Source organism: Cicer arietinum, chromosome 5 (genome assembly GCF_000331145.2).
Source record: "Cicer arietinum cultivar CDC Frontier isolate Library 1 chromosome 5, Cicar.CDCFrontier_v2.0, whole genome shotgun sequence".
NCBI classification, from domain to species: domain Eukaryota; kingdom Viridiplantae; phylum Streptophyta; class Magnoliopsida; order Fabales; family Fabaceae; genus Cicer; species Cicer arietinum.
In genome coordinates, this window is record NC_021164.2 from 54,689,589 (window position 1) to 54,705,141 (window position 15,553).

General features: G+C 28.1%; 1 protein-coding gene and 1 non-coding gene across 4 annotated transcripts; one reads left to right on the forward strand and one right to left on the reverse strand.

Annotated features, from left to right (window-relative positions):
* The first annotated feature begins 6,563 nt into the window (after positions 1-6,563).
* On the forward strand, positions 6,564-12,286 carry LOC101489842 (uridine kinase-like protein 4). 3 transcript variants are annotated; one of them, XM_004500102.4, is made up of 15 exons: positions 6,565-6,719; positions 7,358-7,512; positions 7,999-8,090; positions 8,291-8,360; positions 8,701-8,813; positions 9,055-9,151; positions 9,514-9,593; positions 9,923-10,117; positions 10,233-10,316; positions 10,397-10,457; positions 10,810-10,870; positions 11,216-11,309; positions 11,432-11,504; positions 11,594-11,676; positions 11,787-12,286. In XM_004500102.4, exons 2-15 carry the CDS (start codon positions 7,368-7,370, stop codon positions 11,958-11,960), a joined length of 1,422 nt encoding a protein of 473 aa, XP_004500159.1. In that variant the 5' UTR covers positions 6,565-6,719; positions 7,358-7,367; the 3' UTR covers positions 11,961-12,286. The 3 variants fall into 3 exon arrangements, 2 of the variants coding, with proteins under 2 accessions (XP_004500159.1, XP_012571258.1); XM_012715804.3 differs by lacking the exon at positions 6,565-6,719 and adding an exon at positions 7,628-7,882 and having other exon boundaries at positions 7,372-7,512; XR_001143906.3 differs by lacking the exon at positions 11,787-12,286 and having other exon boundaries at positions 6,564-6,719; positions 11,216-11,335; positions 11,594-11,657.
* A 2,718-nt stretch (positions 12,287-15,004) lies between these two features.
* On the reverse strand, positions 15,005-15,165 carry LOC113786838 (U1 spliceosomal RNA). Its single transcript, XR_003473152.1, has one exon. It is a non-coding gene; the product is annotated as a U1 spliceosomal RNA (small nuclear RNA).
* Positions 15,166-15,553: the final 388 nt, after the last annotated feature.

Below are 15,553 nucleotides of genomic sequence, written 5' to 3' on the forward strand. Positions count from 1 at the left end.
AAATAAAAACTTTGGTGGTGAATCCATTGAATTCGAGAAACACTCAAAAATTTAGGCTGCGATAAGCCCAAACAATATAAAGAGATAGATAGAATCAAACTAAATATCCCAATGAGTATTTGTACAAAGTGATAATTCTTAACAAATGCAATAACAATCATACGATGATTTGACTTAGATGTTGGCGGTTGAATTGTAAGCAGAAAAAAAGTTTGTGATTGGTTAAGTGACAATGAGATGAAAACCAAGTTAAACTTCAAAGCAATCACATGTCCTATTTCTAGAAGTATCATCCAATTATCTATAGTTACAACTTGTTCAACAAATACACTATATATAAGTTGTTGAACATAAACTTCTCCATCAAATATTTTCTTGTAATGAGGTCTAGATTCTTGAAGTTCTATAAAACATTCTTGACAAATGAATGTCCAAAAGTTCTCACTCATTCCAAGTAAAGCTACAATTACCATCATCACTATCGTTAATAATATTAACTATGAATTTCAACTAGGAACCAATCCTTGAAGGGAATAACTCTAGGTTGTTGAACATTATTGACTTATGGTCGAGGTATATGTTTTTTTTTTACTGATGATCTAGATTGATGTACCTCACTGACATATTTTGTAGTGCTATATGTATTTGTGTCATTGCATCGAACAATTGTCTCCACATACTCTCATCAAGATGGATCACGCTTGGTTAATTTTTCTCTTTTTGATACATTGCTTTTTTTTCTTCTTTTTCTAATGCACCTTTTGTTTTAACCTTATCAATAAGTGGGCACATCAACATAGTGGATGGATAAGCGATATCATACAATTTATCCGTAAGTGCAAATTTTCTAGGTACACCAAGCTCATCAAATTTTTTCACTATGACATCTATTTCATGTTTAACAGATAACTCTAGATCTATTTCATGTTTAACAGATAACTTTGGAGGTTTACCCGATCTATCATCGTGAAAATTTAATTTACTCCACCAAATATGTATAGTGTTTAACGGAATAAGACGTGCTATCTTACTTTACATGACTATTTCACATGCACAAGGTAGATCATGTGTTGTCTTAATAGTACAATGACATTCAAACTTATCAATTCCCACATACTTTATGTGATCATACTCAACAACAATGTGATCTATTGTAGTTTTAGACACAACACCACACAAATGGACGTACAATGTGTTACTATGTTGATGCACCTTTTTAATTATGTTTTTTTTCTTCAAATTATGTTATTATCTCAGTGTATTGTAATACAACCATGCTATAAATAGTTTCCTAAACACTACAATATCCTCTATATTGTCTTGTAATATCATTTTCAAACTCCAATGTGTAGACTCGATCCTTTGCATTGTCGTATTGTCAAAGTGCATAACCCTCTTTGGCAACGCCTCAACAAGTCATTCTTTGAGAGGATTTAACCATTGTTCATGAACATAATCATAAAAAATTGAACAATCAATACAAACTCTTTTAAACATAGTCAGCTTCATATAATATCGAGCCTCATCAGAGTTGTAAACAAGACATTCTCATGCCTCCATTACATGCATTTGTTCGTTTTTAGAAATACAATCAACTTTTACTTGACTTTTACATTCTTGCATAATGAAACAGGCACAATAATTGGAATAATTTAAAAAAAAACATATTGAATTGAGTTCATCAAAACATTGTCTTTATCAGTAATAATGACTTCAACTTCACCAGATGCAATATATTCTTTAAACATTTGTGGTGTTCATACGAAATTATCAACACATTCAAACTGTAAATATACAAATCTCACACAAAATATCATTTCAGTAGAAAGAACACCAATAACCTAAAGTAAATGAATAATTACATTTATATCTGTAAATTTTGTATATATTATCTATAATCAATACAGAGAAATCAGACCTAATATTTCAGAACTTGATCACATATAAGTAAAATTAGATTAAAAAAATTTAATAAAGATTCAAATTCTTTTCAAATAATTCTTCTATAACTGAAACTCTTTAATGACTTGATAGTTTTAAATTTTGGATAAGTTTGAATATTCATAATGATTTTTTGGATGGCTTTTATTGCTCAGAAAAGAATACAAGTGGGACCTCCATTGAAGCTTCTGAGAATTGAAAAGTAAGGGCTAAAAATTGCTAAAACGACATGTGATGTGGTAGAAAAAGAAAGTGGGCCCATATCCGATTCAGCGCCACGGTCGATTCGAAAGAAATCTGATCAGCTTTGAGGTACTCACTGACAAGTTAATAAAGTACATAACATTTCGTGCAAGTGAGCAATAGTAAAAAATATTCCACCGATTTTCAAATAATTGTTCCATTTTATTATTTCATAAGCATTATAAATGATAGAAAGAGAAGAATAATTTCATCAAATTATTTTTATAAATTATTGGTTGATTTTAATTATCATAAATATAAAATGAAGAAATAATAAATTGAGAAATGTAATTTATATTAATTAAATGATATAATATGTAAAAAGAAATTTAAATTGTTTACATTATATTAATTAAATGATATAATATGTAAAAATAAATTAAAATTATATTAAAAATTAAAAACTACAATCATATTATGGGACAATTTTTAGATACAAATACGAAAATTATTATAAGACAGTATTAATTATGTCTCATAAATACCGGTTAGTGCAAAAACATTGGTATGCAAGAGTTTGAGCTCATTATTTTTCCTTTCTAAGCTATTTAACAACAACAACAAAAACCACTATATTTCAAGTAAATGATATAAATAATATTAAATAAGCTTAAAAATATTTTGTCTAAAATAAATTTTTAGTCTTTTCAACTTTGAAATATTTAGTCAAGTAATACTAGGTTGTCCAAATATTTTATTTTGATGAGATGAAACTCTCAATAACCATATGACACTTAGCTATTATTAACAATTGTATAAAATATTTTTCTTGTAGTTATTGTTGTAATTAATTTTATTTATATATTAAAACATCTAAAATTTTACAATATTTAAATAAAATGTTTAATATTTATTTAACTATTTTATTAATTTAAATTTAAAGATATTTAAAATCTTACTTTTTTATTTTTAATATTTAAATTTAATATATTTTAATATTTATTTTATTATACATTTAAATATTAAAATAAAGTTATTTTATTTATATATTTAAATATATAAAATTAATTTTAAATTTTACAATAATAAAATAAATGTTTAAAGTTTATTTATTTAACTTTTTAATAGTTTAAATTTTAAAATATTTATATAAATATTTAAGTTTGACTTATTTGTAATATTTATTTTATTTCCATTAAAATATTAAAAATAAATTTACTTTTATATAAGTTAAAATTAAATTTTAAAACATTCAGATAAAATATTTAAAATCTATTTTTTATCCAACAATAATTTAAAATTTTAAAATATTTAGATAAAAATATTTATTTATTTTTAACATCTAATATATAAATAAAATAAATAATAAAATTAATTATAACAACAATGACATGAAAAATATTTTATCGTACTCACAAATATCATCTAAGTGTTGTGTGATTAATGAGAGTGGCACATCAAGAAAAATGGTGGGGATAAAAAAAAATTCAAGAATTAGTTAATAGGATCAAAAATCTGATTTTAAAAATGAGAAAATTAAGTATTCATTTTGGAAAATATAAGAAAATTAAAACTGTATTTAAATTTCCTAAATAGAGAAAAAATTCAATAAAAAAACGTTAGGAGAGATCGATACTTTTTTTGATATCATCATGTCAACTTAAGTAGAGTGATATAATAAAGTAATAAAATATGTATATTGGATATATCAAAGTAAAATTGATATAAACAAATTTTGTTGTAATTTTTGTTTTACAAATTCTCTCATATAAAATATTATTTAAAATATTGAACACTAAATATAAATATATCTCTTAGTCGGAGATTTAAACCTTGACATAATATATATTATGATAATTTAGTTGCTTCTGTTAAACAATTTTTCGATAATGTTATACTATTTCTTAATCCAATAATTAACATAGCTAGAGAGCCTTTTCCCATCCAATTCCTATACAACACTCCACATAACTAATGTAAATAGGAAATCAAGTGAACCATCCACATACTTGTATTTTAATGTAAATGGTTCGATTTCCAAACTCATACCTCAAAAATTTCAATTATTTTTATTCATTCATGATGTATATGAATTCTTACATTAATTTGTCTTGGTCCATTACATTCCTTCCTTGAAAATGTATACCAATTGCTCACTTCTTTAAATTTCTTCTCTCGATTCATACTATACATCACCCACTAGTAAAAAAAAATGTGCATAGAACTTTGATATATATATATATATAGAGGCATTAGTTTGGTCGTTAGTATTTTGTTTTTTCTTCTTCCCATTCTATTTCAAGCAGTACTTCTTCATGATCTTTACCAATTTTTACTCGAGGGTTTTGTTGAAAAATCACAAAGGTATGTTTCGTACTCTATATTATTCAAACCAAAAAACAAATTTAGTAAGTATAAATAAAATATTTGTCATTGATAAATATTAAAAAAATGTGGGATAAATATTTATAATTGATGCATAAAAAATACACTATACAAAAATTTGTTAGTGATAAATATAAAAATGAACATGACAAATATTTGTTATTGATAAATATTAAAAAAAAGTATGATAATATTAATACTGAAAAAACACGAGATAAATATTTGTCACAAATAATTATTAAAAAATATTTTCACTGATAAATAAAAAACATTATATATTTGTAATTCTAATAAACTAAATCTTTTTATCTATAGCTTAAAGAATAGTTTAATTTTTTATAGTTGATTTTCTTTAATTATATTACATGAGAGAAAAATATAGTAATGTTAGTATTAAATCCCTCTAGTTTTACTTACAACTGCGAGGTCTCGAGTTCGAATTCAGATATGATGTTCAGCCTAACAATATCAATATTTGTTAATTGAACCAGGTTTTATATTTATTATTTCTTAGATATCATCGTGATAAATATGTGTCCTGCATTTTATTAATATTTATCAAAGACAAAAATTCATCATATTTTTTTAATATTTATCAATGACAATCCAATAACTTTTTTTATATATTAGTGGCAATTGTCATGTATTTGTTTATATATCAACGACAAATATTTATGTCGTGATTTTTATATTTTTCATTAATAAATATTTGTCTCGTGTTTTTATATGTATCAGTTACAAATATATGTCTCACGTTTTTCTTAATATTTATCAATAAAAAATATTTATATAGTATTTTTTATGTATTAATAGCAAATATTTGTGTTATTAATTTTTATATTTATCATTGACAAATAGTTAACCCATATTTTTTATGCATTTGTTATAAATATTTATTCTGTATTTTCTTATGACAAATGTTTTGAAAATAGCAACTTTCTCCCTTTAGGTTGAATGCACAAATGATTTTTTTTTTTTAAAAGAACTAGTAAGATACTCTGCATTGTCACAAACACTTTGTATTCTTTTTAAGATTGTTATTCATTGTAAATGTAGAGCATGATTGATTTTCCATTTTTCAGCTAAACTTAATTTTTAAATGGCAAACATATTTTGACTTTTTATTTAGGTCACCTTCAAATTATGTTGGCAAACTTAATTTTGTTTCAAAAGTACGTTTAAGCAAAAGTAACATCCACGATGCTTTTGCATTTTTCATTTCCGTGATTTATTTTGATTTTATCCTCTATTACACTTTGGAAAATATATACACATTTAAAAGTATATTTTTTTAATATAATTCAAACATAAATTACGTTAGAGAAAAATCATTTTTATGTAAAAAATATATTTTCAAAATGAATTTTTTTCAAAAGTATATTTGCAAATAATAATCCAAATACATACATAATTTGTTATATGCTTTCTATGCATCAGTCATAGATATTTTTTTTGGTATGTATTAATTATAGATATTTATTCATCATGTTTTTTTAGTATTTTTATTTTATTTTATTTTTTGTTTTGAGATTTTTGCTACTGTTAATTAATGAAAAGGTTAATATTATTTTTTTGGGTAGTGTTTCCACTTTATTCGGACAATATTTTTATTTTGAAATAGAGGACAATTATTTAAGTAAAAATAGTTATGTAAATGTTACATTAATGATCTAATTATTGAATTATGATCTCTAATGTTAAAATTAAAACTAATTAGGATAGTAATATTTTTTATTAGTGTTTTTTCTTCTTAAATTGATAGTAAATAATAGATGATAAAGTTATATTGTATTACATGTTATTTTGGGAAGAGAGTAAGTGTGTAAAGGATTAAAATTTCGTTCTTTAGATATTATTATGAGAAAAAGAAGAAAAAGAAGGAAGAAGTTGAAATTGAAGAAATTTGAAATTGAAGAAATTTGAAATTAAAGAGTTTGCCTCCAAATTAAAATGAGTTGTGAAAAATATAAATAAGAAAATAGTGTTGTTTCGAGAGTTGTATTTAGATTTACCTTTATCTATTTTACTTTTATATTCTCAATCTTACACATTTTTTCAAAATACAAATAAGTGTATATAAGCCAAACAAATACATTTTATCATGAAATATTTTGTAGACATTTCCACTTTCTAAGTCTCGTGTTTTGTGTGAAAACTCTCTCTCACCTTCTTCAATTTCTCTCTCACACTCAATTTCTTTTGCTCATCAGGTAAACTTTTGTAGTCACCATTTGTCTCTTTGCTACTACAATTTTGCTATGCATTATGTGATTTTTGTTTTGGAATTTGGATTAAGAAAAGTTCTTCTTTTTATTGGATTTGGATTTACTTGTGGAAAACCCATTTTGATGAAATGAAGTGGATGAGCTTAAAATTAGTTTCTTTTTGTTGCAAATTGCATTGCAAGGAGCTTTGAAAAACACTGTGAGACAATAAAATTTGTTGTTTACCCTTATCTGTTTTTCATAGATTAGGGAAAATGAAATTGGAGATTGAATTTTCTTTTTTAATTTGAGGAACTTGAGTTATTTAATGTTAACCAAACTCCATTGACATGTATGAAACATCATGCTGCTTTAGTCAATGCAAGTCTTGATCTGGATAAGAATATTCCTAGTGTTTTTATAATAAATAATTGATTGATGACCAAAAGGGTTGAATAAATAAATGTTTTGACTTGATCCAATTAAACACATATATGTTTGCAAGCAATGCTTTTAGGTTGTGGTAACCTTGCATAAACCCTCCATATCCATAATTAGTATGTTTATTGTCTTTTCTTTAATGTATATTAAATATATATATTTCTCTATCTGTTATTTTTAACCATGATTTTTTTTCTCTCCAGGTATTTGATAATGGGTGGTACTAAGTCAGCTGTTGATTTAATGGGATCCTCCTCAGAAGTTCATTTTTCTGGATTTCACATGGATGGTTTTGAGCATAGTACAGAACAACCAACAACATCCGCAACTGACGTGTACAACCAACCTTTCGTCATAGGTGTGTTTTCTTATGCCAAAGTAGTCAGTCGTAAAGTCACCGACTACCTAAAGGTTTAACATTGTTGTTCTGTAATCAGAGTATTTTTCCCTAATTCTTTGTAATAAAATTCCAGTTTGTACAAGGTTTTGTTCTTATATGCGGGAGAAAATGTCATCGGCCGGGTTCTCTGTCTCTTTGAATGTAGTTCACATGAGCCATTAAGTTGTCTTACATAGTAAAATAACAGAATTCTATTTTAGTTGAAATAACAGAATTTCTTGACATGTAAAATACGTTTCTTCGAAAGAAGAGTGACATAAACAGGAAAGAATTCATGATTGCTGTGAAAAAAAATCACACCAGTCTTACTTGTGTTATTAAAATGCAGGTATGAGTTCTATAATCATCATAATATCATTTCATTGAACACTCTTGTTAAGTGGTCATTTTAAGCTTTACGAATTTTTATCTTGATGATTCTAATATATTTATCTATTTTTGCAGGTGTTGCTGGGGGTGCAGCATCAGGCAAAAAAACAGTTTGTGATATGATTGTTCAGCAGCTTCATGACCAGCGAGTTGTGCTTGTTAATCAGGTATTGAATTCTTTCTTTTCATACATATTGTGGTCAAATCGAGAAAACATCTAGACTTTTTTTTTGTGGCTCAAAATGAACATTGAGGGCACAATCATTCGGTTAATGCTTCATACCTCGAAGAATCCTGAATAAACCTTTCTTACTGTACTTTTATTGATACATTGGGCTTAATAAGTTAATGATTTAACATATGACAGGCTTCTTTTTACAACAACTTGACTGATGAAGAGCTAGCGAGGGTACAAGATTACAACTTTGACCATCCTGGTTAGTGCAATTAGACTTCTTAGTCTGACATTATGAGAGTGTCTTTTGATATTAAGATACTGTAAAGGATGAAAAATTCTGTTATCTTACTAGATGTTTTTCTATATTTCCTCTTCATTTCTATTTTCTTTCACCAAGACAAAGAATAGAAAAATTCTGTTATCTTACTAGTCATTCTTGCAGAAAATGAATTATGAATGCATTAGTCAAGGCTTTGTGTTGGTGAATGATAATATCCTCAAAATTGATAGGCTATAGCAGGATAAGGAAAACATACGCCATTTTCTTCTCTTAATAACTATGTGAATGTTCTCGTATTTCTGTTATGATTTATCATCAGATGCTTTTGATACCGAGGAATTGCTTCGTGTTATGGACCACTTGAAGCATGGTGAAGCTGTAGATATTCCAAAGTATGATTTTAAGAGTTACAAAAGTGATGCATTAAGAAGGGTATATCTTTGGAACCTTACTTTTTTTAGCAGTTTTAACTCCTTGTTTCTTAAAATGCTTACAGCTTAAAATTGAAATTCAAAATTTGAAGTTGTAAATATCTTGCAAAAGAATATCTCTCATTTTTAGTGCAGATCACATGTATAAAATATTTAAAATCTAAATGCATATTTATACTGAGTTTTGTAACAAAGCTCATGTCACTATCATTCCATATTATTTTGCTTGAACATTTTTTCAGGTGAACCCTTCAGATGTTATAATTTTGGAAGGCATCCTTGTTTTCCATGATCCACGTGTTCGGGAGTTGATGAATATGAAGATATTTGTTGACACAGGTCCTTTTATTTCCTTTAATAACTCAAATTATTATATTGTATGTTTCACATAGCATTTGTTAATTTATATCTCGTGGAATTGGTACCCCCCTCCACATAATCCACAGTGTGAAGTATAAAAATTCCTATACTGTTTTGCATTATTAAAAATTATTTTTTTAGGGGAGGGGATTACTATGAATCTATGACTAATGACCCTCTATCTTCACATTAGTTATTTCTTTAATCTATTTGTTGATTCTTTACATATTGAGTTTTTGCCTGTGTACCTTCTAGTAATTTTATAAGACGGTAGATTTTCAGTGTAACTGTTGAAATACTAAATTAAGCTGTCACTTTACATTTTAAAATGTTCAGTGCAGATGCTGATGTTCGTTTGGCAAGAAGGATTAGGCGTGATACCAGCGAGAAGGATCGGGATATTGGTACAGTTCTTGATCAGGTAGCAATTTAAAACCACACGATTTTGCATTAAAATGAGCACATTTTGATATTATCTTGCTTTTTTTTTTCTTCATATTGATTATTTTACTTCTTTCCAAGATTTGAGAAAAATAATTTAATTTCGTACTACTGATTGGCTGCTATTAAAATGCCTTAATAATGAAACCTATGCACGATTATTCAATTTTTGGGGAGTTATATCATTGAGGATCCATTTTGTGCTTATTATGATCTTGATGGAGCTCACATTCTTTATCCAATTTTGATGGTTAGTTACTTCAATTAAATGAATTTTGGCTGCTGATTCTTATGCTGCGCTTGTTGCAGTATTCAAAATTTGTGAAGCCAGCTTTTGATGACTTTATTCTTCCAACAAAGAAGTATGCCGATATAATTATACCTCGTGGAGGAGATAATCATGTGGCAGTGGATTTGATTGTTCAACATATCCGCACAAAGCTTGGTCAGCATGACCTATGTAAAATATATCCAAATTTATATGTCATTCAGTCAACTTTTCAGGTACCCTTTTCTTGCAATTTATTAACCTTCTCAATAATCCCTCCTTGAACAACAAGCTTTGATTTTAGTTTATTTATATAAAGATTGAATCATCATGACAATTGCTGCTATGCAGATACGGGGTATGCATACCCTGATACGTGATGCTCAGATAACGAAGCATGATTTTGTATTTTATTCTGATCGTTTGATTCGTTTGGTAAGTAAACATGTTTCATTATTGTTTTGTTAATTTGGTGGTGGTATGGCATTTTCTTTAATTATTATGCACTTGACCAGGTTGTTGAACATGGTTTGGGACATCTTCCATTTACAGAAAAACAAGTTATCACTCCCACTGGTAATCTTTTCCTTTTCATACTTGATTTTTGAGATTTATGTGTTGTACAAAATTCATGTTCTACTTTTTATGATCTTGATCGTTTTCCATAATCTTTGCTGCTGGCATGACATTCTACATGAATCCATGTCGAAAAGAGATTACAAATAGCTGCTGCATTTTGACTTGATGTAAAGGAACATTTTGGATAGATTGGGTACCAAATATTTATCACGTTACAGTACTTGAGAGAGACACGATCTAATTTTCATGACGTTAATTGTAACAAATCTGTCTCCATGTGATTGTCTTCAATTATTTAGTTTGTGCGACATTTCAACATGGTAACTGTTGATATTTTCTTCAAATGCAGGTTCTGTATACACTGGTGTGGATTTTTGTAAGAGGTTGTGTGGTGTCTCTGTCATCAGAAGGTATTACTCTAGCCCAAATCTGGAGTCACATAGGCATTTGATTAAATATTTTCATCCTTGCTTCCAAGTATTGACTAAGTGTCTTTTGGCTCTTTGCTGGATTGATCTCGAATAATTCAATCCCCTCTCCTCGGTTGGATGTAAAACTATATCTCTGCAACAGTTCATTATGAAAGCACTTTTTGCCTATGAACCACTGTCATAGACGCGACACTGGCATTGACACGTAGACACTTGTAATAATTTGAAAAAATGGAAGTGATTGAATGTAATTGTATGGTTTGGTTTCATGTTGGTGCCACATAACTTTCTACTTTTATTATATTAATATTCTGCTAATTTCAGTGGGGAGAGTATGGAGAATGCCTTAAGAGCATGCTGTAAAGGTATTAAGATTGGGAAAATTCTGATCCACAGAGAAGGTGACAACGGCCAACAGGTGTGTCTATCGGTATCTATACTTAGGTATTACATATCTATGTTTCATTTCTTGGACACTGACTTGTTATCTTTTGATCATTTCTTGGACACTGACTTGTTATCTTTTGATCAAATGATTAGCTAATATATGAAAAGCTGCCAAATGATATCTCAGAAAGGCATGTGTTACTGTTGGACCCTATCCTTGGCACAGGTTTGTGACGGTCCCTTTGTTCTATGGTTTTTGTGATTGTATTAATCGCGTTGATCAATTTGATTAACCATAGAAATTTTTCATATTAGGTAATTCGGCTGTTCAAGCGATTTCTTTACTTATAAAGAAAGGTGTACCAGAGTCCAACATTATATTTCTTAATCTCATATCTGTAAGTTACTTATGTCTCCTTTTTTCTTCCCTTTGCAGTGTGGTTGTTAATTTCTTTCTTCATTCCTATTTTTTTTTGGAGCACTTTCGATTAACTTCTCAACTTTTCAGGCTCCTAAAGGTGTTCATGTGGTATGCAAAAGTTTTCCAAGAATTAAAATAGTAACATCTGAGATAGAGATTGGTTTGAATGAAGATTTCCGTGTCATACCGGGCATGGGCGAGTTTGGAGATCGATACTTTGGAACCGATGATGATGAGCAAGTGGTGGTTCCTTCACAGTAAAAATGAAACCAAATTCCACAAAATGTTTTGGTTGATCATCATTGCAATTTGCTCAATTAATATTATGCTAGGGGTCTGAATTTTATTTCTATATCGATTTTGACTCTACTAGGAATTGGATCACCATTCATTATCCTCTTGTTCTGTTCCACTATATGATTTATTGTGGGAATGCTCCTATGATAATATCATGTTATCTTTTACTGTATTCTAGAACAAAAATAATTGGTACGTGACTGAGACTAAATCAATCTTTGTAAAGATTTTAATGTCGTGACCTTATGTAAAGACTAATATGATAATATTTTAGAGCTTTTAAAGGGTAATTTCGTGAGCAAGATTTTATGAAATAAACTATATAGTGGTATATTACTTTAGAATACCTATTTAAAATTTTACTTAATGTACGTACCCAAAAAAAAAATTAATGTACTTTTTTTAGTCATTTTATACATCAACCTGTCAAAAAAAATAAAAAATCATTCACTAATACATTTAGGGTTGTTTTTTTTTTTTTAGAGATGTAACATTTCATTTATATTTTGTTGGTGCAATTTAAGTGAGAGATGTCGAAGGGTTTCAAGAAGAATGCTTCGAGTCCATAGTCTGATAAAACTAATATAACTATTAATTTGCTTATAAAAAAATGTGCTTCAACTTTTAATAATGATATTGAATATGTCATTATTAATAATAATTTTTTTGAAATGTGTGAGATGCTCCACTTCTAATTTTGTGTCTTTTGATACCGATAAAATATCTTAGAACACAAAACAACATATAAATAAATATTTATAAAAGTGTTTTGCTAGTTGTGTGGATAATTTATAGTTAGTTACATAGGCGAAGATAAATGTATCGATGACACAAATTTTCCAAAAAATGAACAGATATGGCTTTGTGAGATCAAATTCAAATATGGTTTTGTGAGATCGAATTCAGATATGACATCGTGAGATCGGATTCATATTTGCAAATGATTACTGGAACATTTGGGATAAGATAATGTCAATATAACTTATTTTGTTGCCAAAGATATGTAAAGTTAGAATTGGAGGAGCCATATATATTGATTGGAGTGAGAAGATGGTAGAATTATTTTTATGATGAGAGTTTTTGAAAGGGTTTTTAACTTATGTATATGATATGTGAGATGCAAAAGCTTAATTGAGAAATAGAAGATGTGAGATGAATAGTAGAGACATATGAAAGATGCCACATAAGAATGTAAACGATATAGCGCCAATGCTATGATTTGACACATAAATGTATGACGTGTGACTGTCTACTTTGAAGATGCTCCATTAAGTCTTGACATAATAAGTGGACATATAATATTGAAATCCTAGTTAATTATATGCATTAATCTTTTAAAATATTTTTCACCGAAATAGACATTATCTTTCAAATCCTAGTTAATCCAATTGTGGCAAGTTAGGAAATTATCAACTTATTCTCGAAGAAACACTATTGAATTGATTGTAGCCAACATTTTCTATATACAATCCAATTTAATATATAAAAAATTATATACTATGTAATACTCACACTTAAAATTGAAAGTATATCCGATATATAATATTTGACTGTATCCAATATTGAGACGCATCGACGTGTACATAGATAAATTCAATCATTTTGTTGTCTAAATTTTTTTGTTTAGACTTATGTGTCAATGTTAATTTCGTGTATGATGTCTTACTATGAACTATGAATCAACGTAGAGCTGAAAGAAGTAACCAAGCATATGAAAAATTTCTAACCCTACATCTTCATCTCTTTGTTATGCACTTTCTTGCTACTAAGACACCACTTGGTGGACTAGTAAACTCCATCTGACATTTACTATGAAACAAGTAAGAAAAATGAGTAAGTCCAAAGTTTAATCTCACTTCAAATGTTCCTCTTGCATTATAGTTAATCTTGTTACTTTGCATTTGCTTTTGAAGTTTGACACCAAGATCCTTAGGCAACAAAACCAAACTTGATATGAAGTGTAATGATTGCAACCTACTCTCCCTTCTTCGTTGTGTGAAAGGTTGAATTGATTGTGCTGATATGATCACATCTAAAAAGAAAAGCTCGACGTCCAAAGACTCAAAACTTACATCAATTTTGGTGTTGGGATTGGTGAAATTTGCAAGGAGAGTGAAGTCACCATTGAAGTATTGAGGCGAGTCAAAGTATACAACATTGAGGTTTGCATTAAAGATGTTAAATGTAGGGTTTCTTGGTTTGATGGCTAAGAAGATTATTAAAGTTGTTACTCCAAAGAAAATTAGTACTGCGCTGAATATGAGACATAATATTGTTGCAAACCATATTGTTGGATTGGTCCTTTGAAATCTAGGTTGTCTTAGTTTTAGTGGCCTTCTTAACTTTGTTGTTGTTGTTATTGATTATTTTGGTGTATTTGAATCTTAACAAAGTTGGTCTAAGGGTTGTTTTTGATATGACAATTTGGTCTAGAGAGATTGGTTTGGTTTCATTTGTTGTTGGAGGCAAAGGTGGAGGTGGAAGGACAAGCATGTTTTAGAGTAGAAAAAGTTCACTCTCATGCAAAACAATTTCGAAATGATGAATGTGGAGATTAAGATGAATATGTTATTTTATTTAAAAAATAATTGTGATGGGGTTATGGGTTAAGGAAAATGGAAGTATTTTTTCTTAACTTACATTTTTTTAAAAATCACATATGTGTCTGGAAGTGTATTTTCAAATGACATATTTGTTTGAAAATCTAGAGTAATAGGGGACAAAATGAAATTGGATTTTGAATGTAAATGAAATTGGTCTATGGTAATGTTTGAAAAAGTTGTAAATAATAAAGAATAAATTGAATAGAACCCACACATTCTTTATTACTTTTACTTTAAGGTTTTATTATTAAAAATAATGCTCATCTAATTTCTCAATTTTTAGATTTTTATTGGATTTTAGTTTTCCCTAGTATATTTAGGAGTAGAGAAGCAAAATCAAATAAATGAATCAACATTTATTATAATAATTTTGATCCAGATCAAATCAAACTTTTGACTAAATTGAAAGGAGTTGCGCGAACGCAAACCCCTACTACCACAAATTATGACACAGGCTCTCCTTCTTGAGGAGACCTTAGACTGATATCCCTTCAAAGTGCAATCAAGGTCACCAACCTAGGCCATGGTACTTCTTGATCAACCATTGACCTTGTCCAGGTAAGTATGTAATAATGTTGCTAATCATGTTTACTTTATACATTTGTATCTGTAAATTACATTCAATAGTTTCCAATGTGAGACTCAAATAGACACACTATTTTACAAATTTTCATTAGGATCATATAATATAATAAACTTTGAACTGTCTTTATTACTTGATTCATTTTATTTGTGTTGTACCATATTTTATATGTTTTTATACAAAATACAAACGATTAAGTATCAACAGTTTCATAGGCAATACCAAATTAAATGCCTCAAACAAGCAATGTTTCTCATGACATAATGTGTTTTTGCTTAAAATAAAATGAAAATATGCATTATGAGTAACAATAACAAAGTTGAACTTTTGTATAGAGTAATACCCCCATAGTCTATATATATATATATATA

Coding starts and splice junctions, on each gene's coding strand:
- LOC101489842 (XM_004500102.4), top strand. CDS start 7,368: ATGGGTGGTACTAAGTCAGCTGTTGATTTAATGGGATCCTCCTCAGAA. Junction 7,513..7,998: donor CAACCAACCTTTCGTCATAG/GTGTGTTTTCTT, acceptor CTATTTTTGCAG/GTGTTGCTGGGGGTGCAGCA. Junction 8,091..8,290: donor GAGTTGTGCTTGTTAATCAG/GTATTGAATTCT, acceptor AACATATGACAG/GCTTCTTTTTACAACAACTT.